The 14,827-nt window shown below is 39.0% G+C and overlaps 1 protein-coding gene across 5 annotated transcripts in view; it reads left to right on the forward strand.

The window, feature by feature from the left end:
* Map7d2 (MAP7 domain containing 2) overlaps positions 1-14,827 on the forward strand; it is a 109,217-nt gene that overhangs the window by 49,885 nt on the left and 44,505 nt on the right. For all 5 annotated transcript variants that reach the window (XM_075957210.1, XM_075957206.1, XM_075957208.1 and 2 more), the window contains exons 3-5: positions 15-178; positions 13,054-13,168; positions 13,965-14,063. In XM_075957210.1, the coding sequence (XP_075813325.1) occupies positions 15-178; positions 13,054-13,168; positions 13,965-14,063 (378 nt within the window). The remainder of the gene's footprint in view (positions 1-14; positions 179-13,053; positions 13,169-13,964; positions 14,064-14,827) is intronic.

A 14,827-nucleotide genomic window follows, 5' to 3' on the forward strand; every position in this document is an offset into this window, starting at 1 on the left:
CTTCCATTTCTCAGCTGCCAGGGAACAGCAGATCTTAGAGAAACAGAAAAGAGCCAAACTTCAGTATGAGAAACAAATTGAGGAGCGATGGAGAAAACTTGAGGAGCAGCGTCAGCGAGAGGACCAGAAGAGGGCTGCAGTGGAAGAGAAGAGGAAGCAGAAGCTCCGAGAAGAAGAGGTGAGGTCCTGAGAACTTCCTACCCCAGCCAGCTCAGCAACTTACATAGGGTAAAAGTGTTTAGGGCATTTTGTATACTGCCCAAGAATGGGCTATAAGAAAGACTAACTCCCAAATCTTGCCTGATGACTTAGCATGCCACCTTTCAGTACCACAATACAAAAAGTTAGTGTGTGTAGCACTGGCAGAGTTGCAAAGAGACTTAGCCATTAGATTCAGATTTGTTGGATAACCCAGGGTAAAATGCTTGCTCTCTCTGGGCCCTGGTTTGCTTGTCTTTGCCGTGAGAGGTTGAATTTCTAATGGTTTCCAAGGCTTCTTTCAAGCATAATTTTTTATTACTAAATTAAGACACACAGGGGCTTGTGGCTTAGATTTGAGTGACAGAAAACTGAGTATTACAGCCAGGAGGAGGTCTGTGCTTTGAAGACAGACAAAGACCAACGAGTATAATATGATCGTTATTTACTGCTTGAAAACTATTCTATGTTTGAATTCAAAGATGCTAGTGTATTTAAATTTTAATGTAGCTCCCTGCTTTAATCATCCTTTCCAGTTACCTTTTAAAAAAGAAATGGAATACAGTTATCACTATGGAGTCCATTATTACTAAACTTTGGAAGTGTTTTTAGGAAGCATATTTGAGTTATAGATTTTCTTTTTTTTTTTTTTTTTTGGTTTTTCGAGACAGGGTTTCTCTGTGGCTTTGGAGCCTGTCCTGGAACTAGCTCTGTAGACCAGGCTGGTCTCGAACTCACAGAGATCCGCCTGCCTCTGCCTCCCGAGTGCTGGGATTAAAGGCGTGCGCCACCATCGCCCGGCGAGTTATAGATTTTCTTAACAAGTATATTTAAGGATGTAATCATACCCTTGTATCAGGAGATCATCATTTTTTATTCATAAGGTGTAATGACTCATCTTTTAGTATGAACAATGTAGCAGTTTGTCAATTTCCAACATTATTTAATACACAGACTTTTATTACAAACTTAGTGTTTTTAAAGTCTCTGAATGATTACTATATATATTTACTTCTTTTTATAATAAGATTTAATAAGAAAATAAAAACATCAGAATTGGACAGGACAAGAAAACAGAAGGAAAAGAGCCCAAGAATCAGAGACCCACTCATTTGAACGCTCAAGAATTCTATAAAAATACTAAACTGGAAGCCATATTATATAACAGAGGACCTGGTGCAGACCTGTGCAGGGCCACATACTGCTTCAGTTTTGTGAGTTCATATGAGCTTTGATCATGTTGATTTAGAGGACTTTGTTTTCTTGGTATCTGCCATCCTTTCTGGCTCTTACACTTTCCACCTCCTCTTCTATGGGGTTCCCTAAGCCCTTAGAGGAGGGACTTGATGGAAGCATCTCATTTAGGGTTGAATGTTCCAAGGACTCTCATCTCTATAAAATGTCTAGGTGTGAGTCTCTATGTTTCTTCCCATCTGCTTCAGGAGGAAGCATTTCTGATAATGGCTGAGCAAGGCACTGATGGTATAGCAGATTGTCATCAGGAGTAATTTTATTGCTACATTTGTTTACTTGTTTTATTTTTAGGATAGTGGTTTTGGGTTTCTTCTAGGTCCCTAGTCTCAGGTTCTTGGTCACCCAAGGAGTATGGGTTCTATCTTGTGGAGTGGGCCTTAAATCAAATCAGATATTGGTTGGTTACTCCCACAAGCTTTGTGTCACCATTGCCCTAGTATATTTTGCAAGCAGGACACCATTGTAGATCAAAGGTTTGCGGCTAGCTTGGTGTTTACATCTCTCTTTTGGTAGCATGCAAAGTACCTTCCTGCACAAACAACTTAGTTGTAAAGGCTGTATATAGGTACCAGTTCAACTTGTCCATGTTCAATGATTTGTGCATCTTCAGCAATGACACCTTACTGTCAGTTTGTGGATAACAATCAATAGTTTTGGCAACAGCTTGGGTTATATAAGGATTCCTATGGGCCTGTTTTGGCCAACAGCTCAATAAGATATAACTAGTTCCAATACTGGAAGCTTCATTTGGTGATCAGAAATGGCCAATTGGGACTCTTGTCTACCTCATTATTTGGTAATTTCATTTAGATCACCTTCATATATGCATGTATTTTAGGAAACTTTTACTGTATTAGGTTTCCATATGACCCCCCCAATGCCCCTTAATTTTAGCTATCTATCCCCATATTCTCTCCCTCATCCCGCTCTCCCCATCCGCTCCCAACTCAGTTCTCCTATTCCAGCCCACCCATCTATCCATAACTGTCTATTCTATTTCCCATCCCTAATGAGATCTATCTGTACCCCAAGTCACTTACTCTTTACCTAACCTCTGTGGTTCTAGGATTGTAGCTGAAGTACATCTTAAAATTGGGGATAGAGGTATGTCCCATGGTTTTATTATTATTCAGGATTTTTTTTAGCTATCCTGAGTTTTTTGTGTTTCCATGTGAATCTAAAATTGTCCTTTCAAGATCTGTTGAAATTGGGGATTTAATTGAATTGCTAGATTGCTTTTGGTAGGATGGCTGTTTTTATTATATAATTCTACTGATCTATGAGCATGGGAGATCAATTGTTCCATCTTATAGCTTCCTCAGTTTATTTTTTCAGTGACTTGAAGTTATTATTATGTGTCTTTCATTTGCTTTGATATTTTTTGAGGCTATTGTGAAAAGTGTTGTTTTTCCGATTTCTGTTTGCCATTTATATATAGGACGTCTACTGATTTTTGTGAGTTAATTTTGTATGCAGCTACTTTGTTGAAAGTGCTATAGGAGTTTCCTGGTGGAATTTTTAGATTTACTATGTATACTGTTATATAATCTGCAAATAAAGATACTTTGACTTCTTCCTTTCTAATTTGTATCCCTCTGATATCCTTAAATTGTCTTATTGCTGTAGCTAAGACTTCAAGTGCTATGCTGAATAGGTATGAAGAGAGTGGACAACCTTGTCTTGTTCCTGATTTCAGTGGAATTGCTTTGAGTTTTTCTCCATTTAATTTGATGTTGACTGTAGACATACTGTAAATTGTCTTTGTTATGTTTAGGTATATTCCTTGTATCCCTGATCTCTCTATGACTTGTATCATGAATGAGTGTTGGATTTTTTTCTAAGGCCTTTTCAGCGTCTAATGAGATGATCCTGTGGTTTTTGTCTTTCAGTTTGTATGGTAGATTACACTTATAGATTTATATATATATTGAACCATTACTGCATCTCTGAGATGAAGCCTACTTGATCATGGTGGATGATCTTTTTGATGTGTTCTTGGATTCAATTTGCAAGTATTTCATTGGGAAATTTTGCAACTTATAAAGGAAATTGGTCTGTAATTCTTTTTCTTCATTGTGTCTTTGGACCTTTATGTGGTTTGGATATCCGGGTGACTTTGACCTCATAAAACAAACTGGGAAGTGTTCCTCCTGTTTCTATTTTGAGGAATTATTTGAGGAGGGTTGACATTAACTCTTTTGTTAAAAGTCTGGTAGGATTCTGTGCTAAAACCATCTGGCCCTTGGCTTTTTTATTTTATTTTTTGATTGGGAGACTTCTAATTCTGCTTATAGTTTTTAGGGGTTATAGGCTTATTTAAATTATTTGATTTTTTTTAAAAAATTTTGTCTTTTTAAAAATTTATTTATTCTGTGTCTTTTATATCATATATCTTTTTTGTTTGCTTTTTTTTTTTGAGACAGGGTTTCTCTGTGTAACAGCCCTGGCTGTCCTGGAACTTCCTCTGTAGACCAGGCTGGGCTTGAACTCACAGCGGTCCACCTGCCTCTACCTCCCAAGTTCTGGGATTAAAGAAAGTCCTGCACCACCACAGCATGGCTTTACATCATGTATCTTGACTCCATTCATTTCTCCATCCCTTCTCATCTGCCTGCCGCCCCTGCACATCCTCCCACCCAAATAAAACAAAATTTAAGAGAAAAAAAGGACAAAAATAAAATAAGGAAAACATTAAAAATCTCATCCAGAAGCACAAGTTCTGCCAGAGCCATGTTTGCCATAGTCTCTTCAGTAGAAGTGTTTCTTTTATGAATCTGGGTGCCCTTGTTTCTGGTGCATAAATGTTAAGAATTGCAGTGTCCTTTTAGTGGATTTTCCTTTGAATATTTAGTGTCCTTCTATAGATGGTTGTTTTTACTCTTTGCTCTTTCATGGTGTGTGTGGGGGGGGCTGTCACCCAGCTTCCAAAGAGATCACACAGAGAGTCTTATTCTTACTTATGAATGCCCAGCTTTAGCTTGGCTTGTCCTTGCTAGCTTTTCTTAGTTTATCCCGTCTACCTTTGCCTCTGGGTTTTTATCTTTATCCTATATGTCTTTCTTTATTTCTAACTCCGTGACTTTCTGTGTAGCTACGTGGCTGGCCCCTGGAGTCCTCCTTTTCTTGCTCCTTGATTTTTCTTCCCAAATTTCTCTTATTTATTCTCTCTGTCTGTCAACCCCACCTACCCTTTCTCCTGCCTTGCTATTGGCTGTTCAGCTCTTTATTAGACTAATCAGGTGTTTGAGACAGGCAAAGTAACACAGCTTCATAGAGAAACAAATGCAGCATAAAAGAATGTAACACATCTTTGCGTCTTTAAAACAAATGCTCTACACCATAAACAAAAACGCATCTTAAAAATAATATTCTACAACATCCCTCCCTATCTATTCTACTTAGTTTTGGTTTGAAGTTTATTTTGTCGGACATTAAAATGGCTAAACAAGTTTGCTTCTTAAGTCCATTTGTTAGAAATACCTTTTCTCATTCTTTTACCATGAGCTAATGTCTATCCTTGATGCTAAAGTATATTTCTTGGATGCAACAGAAGGATGGATCCTGTTTTCACATCTTTTCTGTTTGATTCCTGTTGTTTTGTTTTTGTTGGTGGTGGTGGTAGTGGTGTGTGTGTGTGTGTGTGTGTGTGTGTGTGTGTGGTTTGTGTGTTTCCCCCCTTTTGATTTCCTGTTCTGGGATTATTTATTCCCTGTATTTTAATAGTTAACCTCTTTAGGTTGGTGTTTTCTTTCTAGTGCCTTCTGTAGAGCTGGATTTGTAGATAGATATTGTTTAATTTTGATTTTATCCTGGAGTGTCATTATTTTCTCCATATATGGTGATTGAAAGTTTTGCTGGTTATGGTCTTCTGTGCTGGATCTGTCCAGACACTTGTTGCTTTCAGGGTCCCCATTAAGAAGTCAGGTGTAATTCTAATAGGTCTGCCTTTATATGTTACTTATTCTTTTTGCCTTGTAGTTTTTAATATTCTTTCTTTGTTCTATACATTTAACATTTTGATTTTTATGTGCTGAGGGGACTTTCTTTTCTAGTCCAATCTATTTGATATTCTTGTGCTTCTTGTATTTTGATAGGCATCTCCTTTAGGTTAGAGAATTTTTCTTCTGTGAGTTTGTTGAAAATATTTTCTATGCCTTTGACCTGTTTTTTTTTCTCCTATTATTCTTATTCTTAAATTTGATCTTTTCATAATGCCCCAGATTTTCTGGATGTTTTGTGCCAGAATTTTTTTTTATTTAACATTTTCTTTGACAAAGTTATCTATTTCTTCTATCGTGTCTTCAGTTCCTGAGATTCTCTCTTCAATTTGTTTTTTTTTTTGCTTTTTTTTTTAAGACAGGGTTTCTCTGTAGCTTTTGGAGCCTGTCCTCAAACTAGCTCTTGTAGACCAGGCTGGCCTCAAACTCACAGAGATCCGCCTGCCTCTGCCTCCCGAGTGCTGGGATTAAGGGCATGTGCCACCACCGCCCGGCTTTCTTCAGTCTCTTGTATGTTGTTAGTAATGTTTGCTTCTTAGGTTCCTGTTCAAGTTCCTAAATTTTTCCTTTCCAGATTTCCCTCAGTTTTGGTTTTCCTTATTGATTCTGTTTCTACTTTCAGGTCTTAAACTGTTTTATTCATATTCCTCTACTGTTTGTTTGTGTTTTCATAGATTTCTTTAAGTGATTTATTCATTTCCTCTTTAAGGACCTCTAATATATTCATAAAGGTTGTTTTGAAGTCCTTAACTTAAGCTTCAACTATATTGCATTTCTTAGGGTCTGCTGTATCAGGGTTGCTGGACTCTCTTGGAGACATACTGTCCTAGCTGTTAATGATTATGTTTTTTATTCTGGCATCTATACATTTTGGATTGGGGTGATTGTAATCCTAGGTGCTGATATTTGGTCTTGTCTTTGTCATGTGGTCTATTTTGTACCTTAGTTTCTGTTGCCCTTTCTGGTTCTTAGGAGAGAGGTGTGGCTGTGTGTTGCGTGATAGGAAATTCTTCTGGGATCTTGATATATGTGGCCACTGAAAGTTTTAGGTAAAATGTGTTTTTGAGTATTGGGAGCTAACAGTTAGGAATGGCGGCAGGCTGGGGGGACCTGAAGGGGTCTACAGGAGGGAGGAAAACCAGGATGTGGTAATTTCACTGGAAATGGGGACAGAGAGTGAGGAGGGATCACAGCCAAAGCTCTGCTATAGAGGTGGGGATGAGACTTGGAGGAATGCAGAAGGAGGTGAAAATCTGAAGTTAGCCTGCTTGTTTACCTGGTGAGAGTGGCTTGTCAGTTCCCAGGGAGTAGAAGTTGGAGGCTATGGTAAAAAAAATGAGTAGGGGGAGAGAGACTAGGAGGGGAAGATCTTTGTGATTCACTAGAGATGGGAGCCATTTGGAAGGGAGAGTGCAGCAGAACTGGGCATGAAACTGGAGGGTTGGATTTGGGAGAGCAAAGGGAGTGGTGAAGATCCTCTAGTCAGCCTACTTGCTTCCCTAGCCAGAGTCCACTTTCTCTTTTTTTAATTTTAAAGAAGACATATGTACACTGACCATGGACTGAACCACACAAATCGAGACCCACCTTTGCCTGTAAAGTGGCATCTATTGATGGTGATTTGTGTTTTCTTAAGCAGATGAAGGTCTAAGCAAAGCTGTGGTTCACTGTTGCTGGCTTTAGTCTGATTGCTTTGGCTTTTTCTGGTCTCAATTTATACCTCATTCCTATCACTAAGCAACTGGTAGCCAGAGCAAGTCATATAGCCCCCTCCCAACCCTGTTTCCCCAGACCCAAAACGGAACAGGGACTGAAGAAGGTGACTTGTAAAACTGTCCAGCAAGCACCTACCACAGAGTAATCACTAGAAATGTGACACTCTCCAGTTATTTCAGGTGACTTTGGTGGAGGCAAGGTCAAGATAGAGCTCCAGAAGACATGAAACAGTCTATGTACTGTTTTTAAAAAAACAGTAAACCACATGAAAATAGAGGCTGAATGTTCAGAGGTTCAAGGTTATCCTTAGTTTCATAGACAGTTTGAGACTAACCCAGGCCATGTTTCAATAAAATATAAAAAAACCTTGGATAAAAATCCAAAAAAGAAAACAGAACAAAATTCACATAGGCCTGGTGGTACAGGTTTCTAATACTAGCTACTTAGGAGTCTAGGATTGTAGGATCAAAAATTCTCAGGGGATTTCTTGGCTATAGAACAAGTTCAATAATAGCTTGAGCAATTTATTGAGACTCTATCTCAATGTAAATAGTTTAAAAAGAGTACTGAGGGTACAACTCAGTGATAGAGCACATCCCTAACACATATATATCCTTAGGTTCAATCCTCAGTATTGGCAGGAGGAACCAGTGTATGAGAACTGTTTGGGTAATTTAAGACAGATGCATCCATTCTTAGCCTGTGTGCTTTTCATGAGTCACTGGCCCATTTTCTTCCTTTCCCATCCTCCATTCCTTGATGACTTAGAGTTTGTCCTTTTCTCCCTGGCATACCTATTTTAATTTTTGACATCCTGCTGAATTGCTGATTCAAGATAAAGCTTGTAACTGCTTCTTCCAAAAAGGAACACTATGAAGATACTTCTTATGCTTCAGCACATCTTGCAGTGTGACAGAGGTCCACTTTGGCGACAATTTCTATGCATAATTTTCCTTTATAGAACATTAGTCTTAGAGGCAATTAATGTAATCAGTCTCATACTCACTGTTAATGAGGGGATGTCATGTTAGATGGTTGATCCTGATACAATTTAACCTTTAGTAGTTTAACTTCTGGATGTTTTCTGGCTTTGTGCTTTCTTTTATCCCTAATGTAATAGAGGATATTATATTATCAGCATAAACACAATCTGAAATTACTTTTTTCTTTTTCCTAGAAACTACGTGGCACAGCTTTAGCATGTCAGGTCTAAACTGAGAGCTGGGCTTTGTAAGGTTGTGTAGCAAACCCAAAAAACCAGGAGCTTGCCTTTGTCACCTGCTCCCACCCTCAGGGCCTAAGGAGACCCAGGTATAGCTTAGGGACTTTCCACATATAGGGTAACCAGTTAACTACATCAGGGTTAGTTATACTGCTGATACAAAAACTTAGCGTTTTCATGAGTGATCTTTAGGGCAGTGGGATTGCTCTGCCCTGTGGAAGTCCTCTAAAGGAAGCCTTCTGTGGTCAACTCTAGTTCTTGGAGATCTCAGTGAGGGCTGTTGAATGCTTAGCACCTGGCTCTAGAATGTTAATTTTTCCCTTAGTGCTGAATTTAAGTTCTTTCAGTCATGTTCTGTCTCTGTCAACAAAGAAAACACTTCAGTGGAAAGATTATTCATTTGATATAGGCCATTTTGCTTCTCGAGCCTATTGTAAAGTGTTGCAGGAGTCTTACTCCTTGGCTCTGGTAGTTCGAAGATCATAAGTCTGTCATCTCCTCTCTCCCATGCACCCCTTTCCTGTTTCATATTCCTATGATGACCATGATACTGTTCTTCTAACCTTATGTGTCCCAGCACAGAAGTGGGTGATCTCAGTATCCCTTAATACCATACTAGGAGTATAAGAATGGCCAGAACCAAATAAAAAATTATTCTGAAGTGAAACCAGTAATGAGTCAGATACATCAAGACCAGATAATCTGGCATGACATTCTGTTTTCTAAGGCAAAACCAATACCCTGACTCTTAGAGGTTTTGAGAATTAGCAGGAGTGTAGCAGTGGCAGCAGTTGTCCTATGAAGGGAGCCTTGTCCAGTGTCTATTTGAGACCCTGTCCTTGAACTAACTAACTGCACTTGGTGGAAGTCACCTTCACTTCTTGATGTATCCCTTACCTTCAGAGTTGAGCTGCGCCAGGCGGTGGTGGCGCACGCCTTTAATCCCAGCACTTGGGAGGCAGAGGCAGGCGGATCTCTGTGAGTTTGAGACCAGCCTGGTCTACAGGAGCTAGTTCCAGGACAGGCTCCAAAACCACAGAGAAACCCTGTCTCGACAAACCATAAATAAATAAATAAATAAATAAATAAATAAGCTGCTAGAACAAGTTCTTGTCACCTTAAGTTTTGGTGGATAATTCATTATGCTCACCTAATCTTTATTCAGTGTAGCTTCTTGACTGATTGGTGGGATTTAGAGAAAGAGCAGCTTTTTTTCTAACCAAGAAAATCTTTCAAAGAGTAGCTTCACCTTTTTAAGTTAGGTTGACATATCTAACCTTCTTATAACTGTCATTGCTTAGTAATTAATAAAAATACTGGATATAAGCCGGGTGGTGGTGGCACGTGCTTTTAATCCCAGCACTTGGGGGGCAGAGGCAGGTGGATCTCTGTGAGTTCGAGGTCAGTCTGGTCTATAAGAGCTAGACAGGCTCTAAAACTACAGTGAAACCCTATCTCAAAAAACCAAAACAAACAAACAAACAAAAATACTGGATATAAAACAAGAAATTTATTAATTTGCCTAAACAAAAACTAGACTCAGCTGAAGTCTGGCCACTCCTAGAGGGACTTGATTGACCATGGGACTGGATATAGAAATCTGTAAAGAGGAGACCCATGTGAAGCCTGTTGTGGACTACTGGGGGATTGTCTTTACAGTGTCATCCATGAGCACATACAGTAAAGGCAATAGAAAAACATATAGCTTGCTCTCTGTCTTTGTCTCTGTCTTGCTCTCCTTTCTCTCCACTCCTCTCTCCCTTCCCCTCCCATCATAAGTTGTGATCTTTGATCCATTTTTGACTTTTTGCACAGAGTGAAAACTATGATCTAGTTTCATTCTTCTAGGTGTGAATATCCAATTTTTCCAAATGCTCTACTGGGTTTTTAATCCAGGTTGGCCAGCTCAGTTGGTCACAGTTTTCCAGATTGGTCTAGTCATGTAGTCATCTAGTCAAATGTAGACTCATCCAGAGCTAAAGAGATCAAGGGTTAAGATCCCTTTCTTTTCCTTCTCATAAGCCTACATGGTAGAACAAATTGAAGAGACAAGAATATGTCTTGTCCTTCGCCAACCTCTGTTGGTTGCCAGTGATACTCAGGAGAACCACAGCTTAGTAGGCACTATGTAGTTCTAGTATTTATGAATACTCTTTTTCTAGTGTAACTAAACTTTATTTCTCTTCCTTTCTCATGCACAACCTTTTATCTGTAAACAATGGTTCCAAAAGTATGATCCTACTAGGAGTAGCACCTGAAGCTAGTTATAAAGGTAAACTCTTGGGTTAGGTGTAATTCAGTGTTTGCTTAACATGTACAAGACCTGGAGCTCTAATCCTCAGTACTGCCAAAAATAAATATAAGAAGGCACTACCCTCAGATTACTGAGAAACCCTAGGAGTAAATCCAAATCCTTTGTGCAGTTCTGATGTATCCACATTGAAAGCCACTGTTCTAAATTGTCTTATTCTTCTTTCAAATTCAGATTTATTTAGCACTGATTAAAAACTTAAGCGCCTCGGGTACTAGATCTAGCTGTTAACCTTGTATGACATGGTGATGTAAGTAATATCATCTTTATTTTATAGGTGAGAATATTGAAGCCCAGAAATGTAAAATGGTTAGAAAGCTAAAACATGCGCCACACATCTACTCAAAGTTTAAAAGAACAAGCTTCCAGTGTTAGAATCTGGAGCAGCTTAAGAAATTGAGGGTGTTGAGCATGAAAAGATTTTTTTGCCTAAGTTTTCCAGGGATATGTCTGCTTTAGGAGAGCAAGAAGTTCTTTATAATTCTGCCTCTTAGATAGCTGTTCAGTGACAAGGCCGACTTCAGTGGTCTTTGTTCTGACTGTGTCCACTATCTTATGAGGTCCTTCTGACATGTAGAAAATCTACCAAAACTCTTCCTGAACTAAATTTATTCCAGGGTCAAGTGTTTAAAACAAATTAGGTTGCTAGTTAAATACTTACTGTTAAATAAATTCATGTAAATACTATTTAGTCTCAGTCTTGGGCAGCTGTGTTTCACTCATCTGGTGGTAAAGTTCTGTTCCTTCCAAGTTCCAACTTTTATCTGGAAGACCACCACTGTTCATCATCAGAACTTAATGGCCCAAGATCATCAGGATAGGACATCCAAGAAGTGCACACTCATGATTGGATAGTGCCTGACCCCAAACTAGAACACTGATGTTTAAGTCATGATCACTCAGGTTTTGCTATCCTAAATTAATTTTTCTTGATTGATTTTATTAATCCACAAAAAAAACTTAGCTACATATTTGTAGTTCAGTAGAGGCTTAGTCTATTCCTAGAGCAGTGTAATGACCAGCCCTACCTTGGGCTTCTCTAGTAGAAGCAAGGAGTGATATTTGCATTGTCGTTGAGGTAGTGGAGGTGCAGAATTAGAACACCTTTGCTTCACTGTCAAGAACAACCTTTTGAAACTAACACTTTGGTTAATATGGGTAATTTGATAAATCCTACTTTAAAAGAGACGCTTGGTATCTGTTTTTATTTTCTAGTAAAAAATTACTTAGTTCCTGACACCACCCCACCTATACACATACACCTAACTGTGGCAGAGCACTAAGTGTTTTATTTTGTAGCTAGAAGTTTCTGTATCTTTGTCAAATCTTGGACAATGCAGTATTATCTTAAGAGTAATATGAGCAGAAAAGTATTACAGTATAGAAAAGGAGCTCAAAAATGAAAATGGGGCTTTATAAAATGTGTTTCAAAGTCAAGTGCTGTTCTCAAAGCTATATACAGGGCTGAAAAATTCAAATTATACTTCAATTTAAACTTTTCTCATGTTTTCAATTTGAAAGGCTATATTTGGTATTGGGACCAAATTTTAGTTCTCTTTAACCAGATTTGAGACAGGCTTGAAAGAGTTAATGCTTATTTGTAGTAATATGAGCGGGGCTGCGTCCCCAAGACCCCAGCCACCTGGCTCGGCTAGCTTATGCCCCGAAATAACAACACACACACTGTATTCATTTAAACACTGCTCTGGCCCATTCCTATCTAGCCTCTTCTAGGCTAATTCTCACATATTAATTTAGCCCATTTCTAATCATCTGTGTAGCGCCCCTAGGTGCGCTTACCGGGAAGATTCTAGCCTAAGTCCATCCTGGGTCGGAGCTGGGGCATGGCATCTCTCTGAAGTGTCTGCTCCGGAGAGGAGAGCTGCGGAGTCTGACCTCACTTCCTCTTCCTCCTGGCATTCTGTTCTGTCTACTCCTCCCACCTATCTTCTAACCAATGAAATGGGCCGAGGCAGTTCCTTTATTGCTTAGCCAATGAAATCAACAGATTGATATATGATACTCCCACATCACTTATTGAGCATTATTCATACGCAAATCGGGAGCTGGCATAGCAACAGCTTCTCCCCAGGGAGGAAAGGGGAGGGGACAGGACAGGATACAGTGTTCACAGTCTGTGGTTGGAGAAGCCAGCACTAGCCTAGCTGTATTGTTTACTCTCAACCCACCAAAAGGCATTTGATGGTGAAGAAAGCACACATACATGGATTTGGGATGCTGAGCACAGAAAACCCCACTTGGTGACTCGTCTAGGCATCAGTGAAGTATAACTGAGTGGTTGTTACTGTTTTCTGTTAATAGAATATACTTTTTGCTTTGGGGAATTTGGGCAGGAACGTTTGGAAGCAATGATGCGCCGGTCCCTGGAGCGTACACAGCAGCTAGAGTTGAAGAAGAAGTGTTCATGGGCAGTATCACTGGCCTCGGGGCCTGCTGGAGGACGCGATGGTGAGTTTAATGTTATCTCTGCATTGCAGGGCCCCTATGGGGAGATCACGGGCATGACTGGATGTCTGCAGGATTGGAAGATGCTACGCACAGCTTTATAGGCACCTTTTCAGATGCTTAAACTGCTGCACTTCTTGTGTGTGTATGCATTGCTCATAAAGGGAGCTGTCATTCTTCTTGCTATCAGATAGTTGAAGCATGAATACTGGGCTCTGGGGGAAAAGCAAAAGAAAAGCAAAGAAAGCAAATACAGTCTAGCTGGACTAAGCACACAGGACCAAAAATAATCTCATTTTAGGAGAGAGGTAATGGCAGGAGGCACAGTCACAGCCCTAAATGTGACTGGAAAAGGTATAGCAGTTACTCTCTAAGAAGGGCCAGCCTTTTCCTTCTTCCTCATGATTTTTTGTTGATTTTTTGATTATTTTATTTTAAAGCAACTTACTTCATTATCCAATTCATAATCATCTTTCAATTTTCAACTGCCTAAATGGATAATATCAGGATGACTTTTTCTTCTTTTCAGTGTCATAGTATATTTCAGGTATCTCAATGTTCTGTTATGTAGGAGTTATGTACTAACTCTTTTTGAGAGCAGATGTTTAAATTACCATATCCTGACTTTGCCATCTTGTCCTTTTAATTATTTGGCAGCGAATATACATTTTCTTTTTTCCTTTTGAGAAGGCAATAACTAATTTGTTACTTTTCTTATTTCTTTATTAGAAACTAAAATACAGCAACAAATTGGAACTTTTTTTTACCTCTCTTTGCTCTGATTTTTTTTTCTGCATAGGTGAATCAGAAAATACCCCACCCTTTCCTCTAACTTTAGCAGCCAGCACCCTCCCTTCGGACACAGGGACCACTACAGCTGCTGCCGAGTCCACCAACGGTATACCCGAGCATCACCATACCATAGTGTTTTGTGATGACCGTTCTAATCACCCTCCTCCATCACTGTGTCTGTCTCACGTACTTTCACAATTGATTTCTTAGTCTGACTTGTCATGACTTTTTCTCTAGAGCTGTGAACAACATTCCCATATGTTTTTGTTCTTAGAGCTGCATGCTTTATATCTTAGTGTCCTGAAGACATTTCATCCTCAGCTCACTAACTTCTTCCTTTTAAAAAACTCATCAGTATTTGACTTTTGTGCATTTAGACATTTAACAGTTGCATTGGCCATCTTATTTTAGGTATCAAGTAACAAGGCATTTTTCATTGCTTCTGGTGAAAAAACAAATCACACAGATTTCTAAATAGAATATTTGAGCTTGGCTAATGTGATAAATTTCTGAAGAAGTGTTCAAGAGGTAGCAGTAGGGAATCCACATAGTTAGACAACTTGGCTTTATGTTTAACTCTGTCTCTCTTTCCAAAAGGCTTTTTGTTTCAGATACAAACATAGAAACTACTTATGATCTAGACTAAGAGAAACTTAGTTTGCATTTAGTAATGAATTTAGAAATACTATACATTTGAATGATAAACTGAAAATGAGAAATAGAAGGCATGTGATATTTACCAGCAATATAGAGAAGAATATTAATTGTAGGAATAAATATTTTATTTTTGGCTTTCCTCTGACACAGAATATCCTTATTGGTCGTATCACAGATTTTGCTTTATGGGTTGAGATTTGGTCCTCTCCCATG

This window comes from Microtus pennsylvanicus, chromosome X (assembly GCF_037038515.1).
Source record: "Microtus pennsylvanicus isolate mMicPen1 chromosome X, mMicPen1.hap1, whole genome shotgun sequence".
In the NCBI taxonomy this organism is placed as follows: domain Eukaryota; kingdom Metazoa; phylum Chordata; class Mammalia; order Rodentia; family Cricetidae; genus Microtus; species Microtus pennsylvanicus.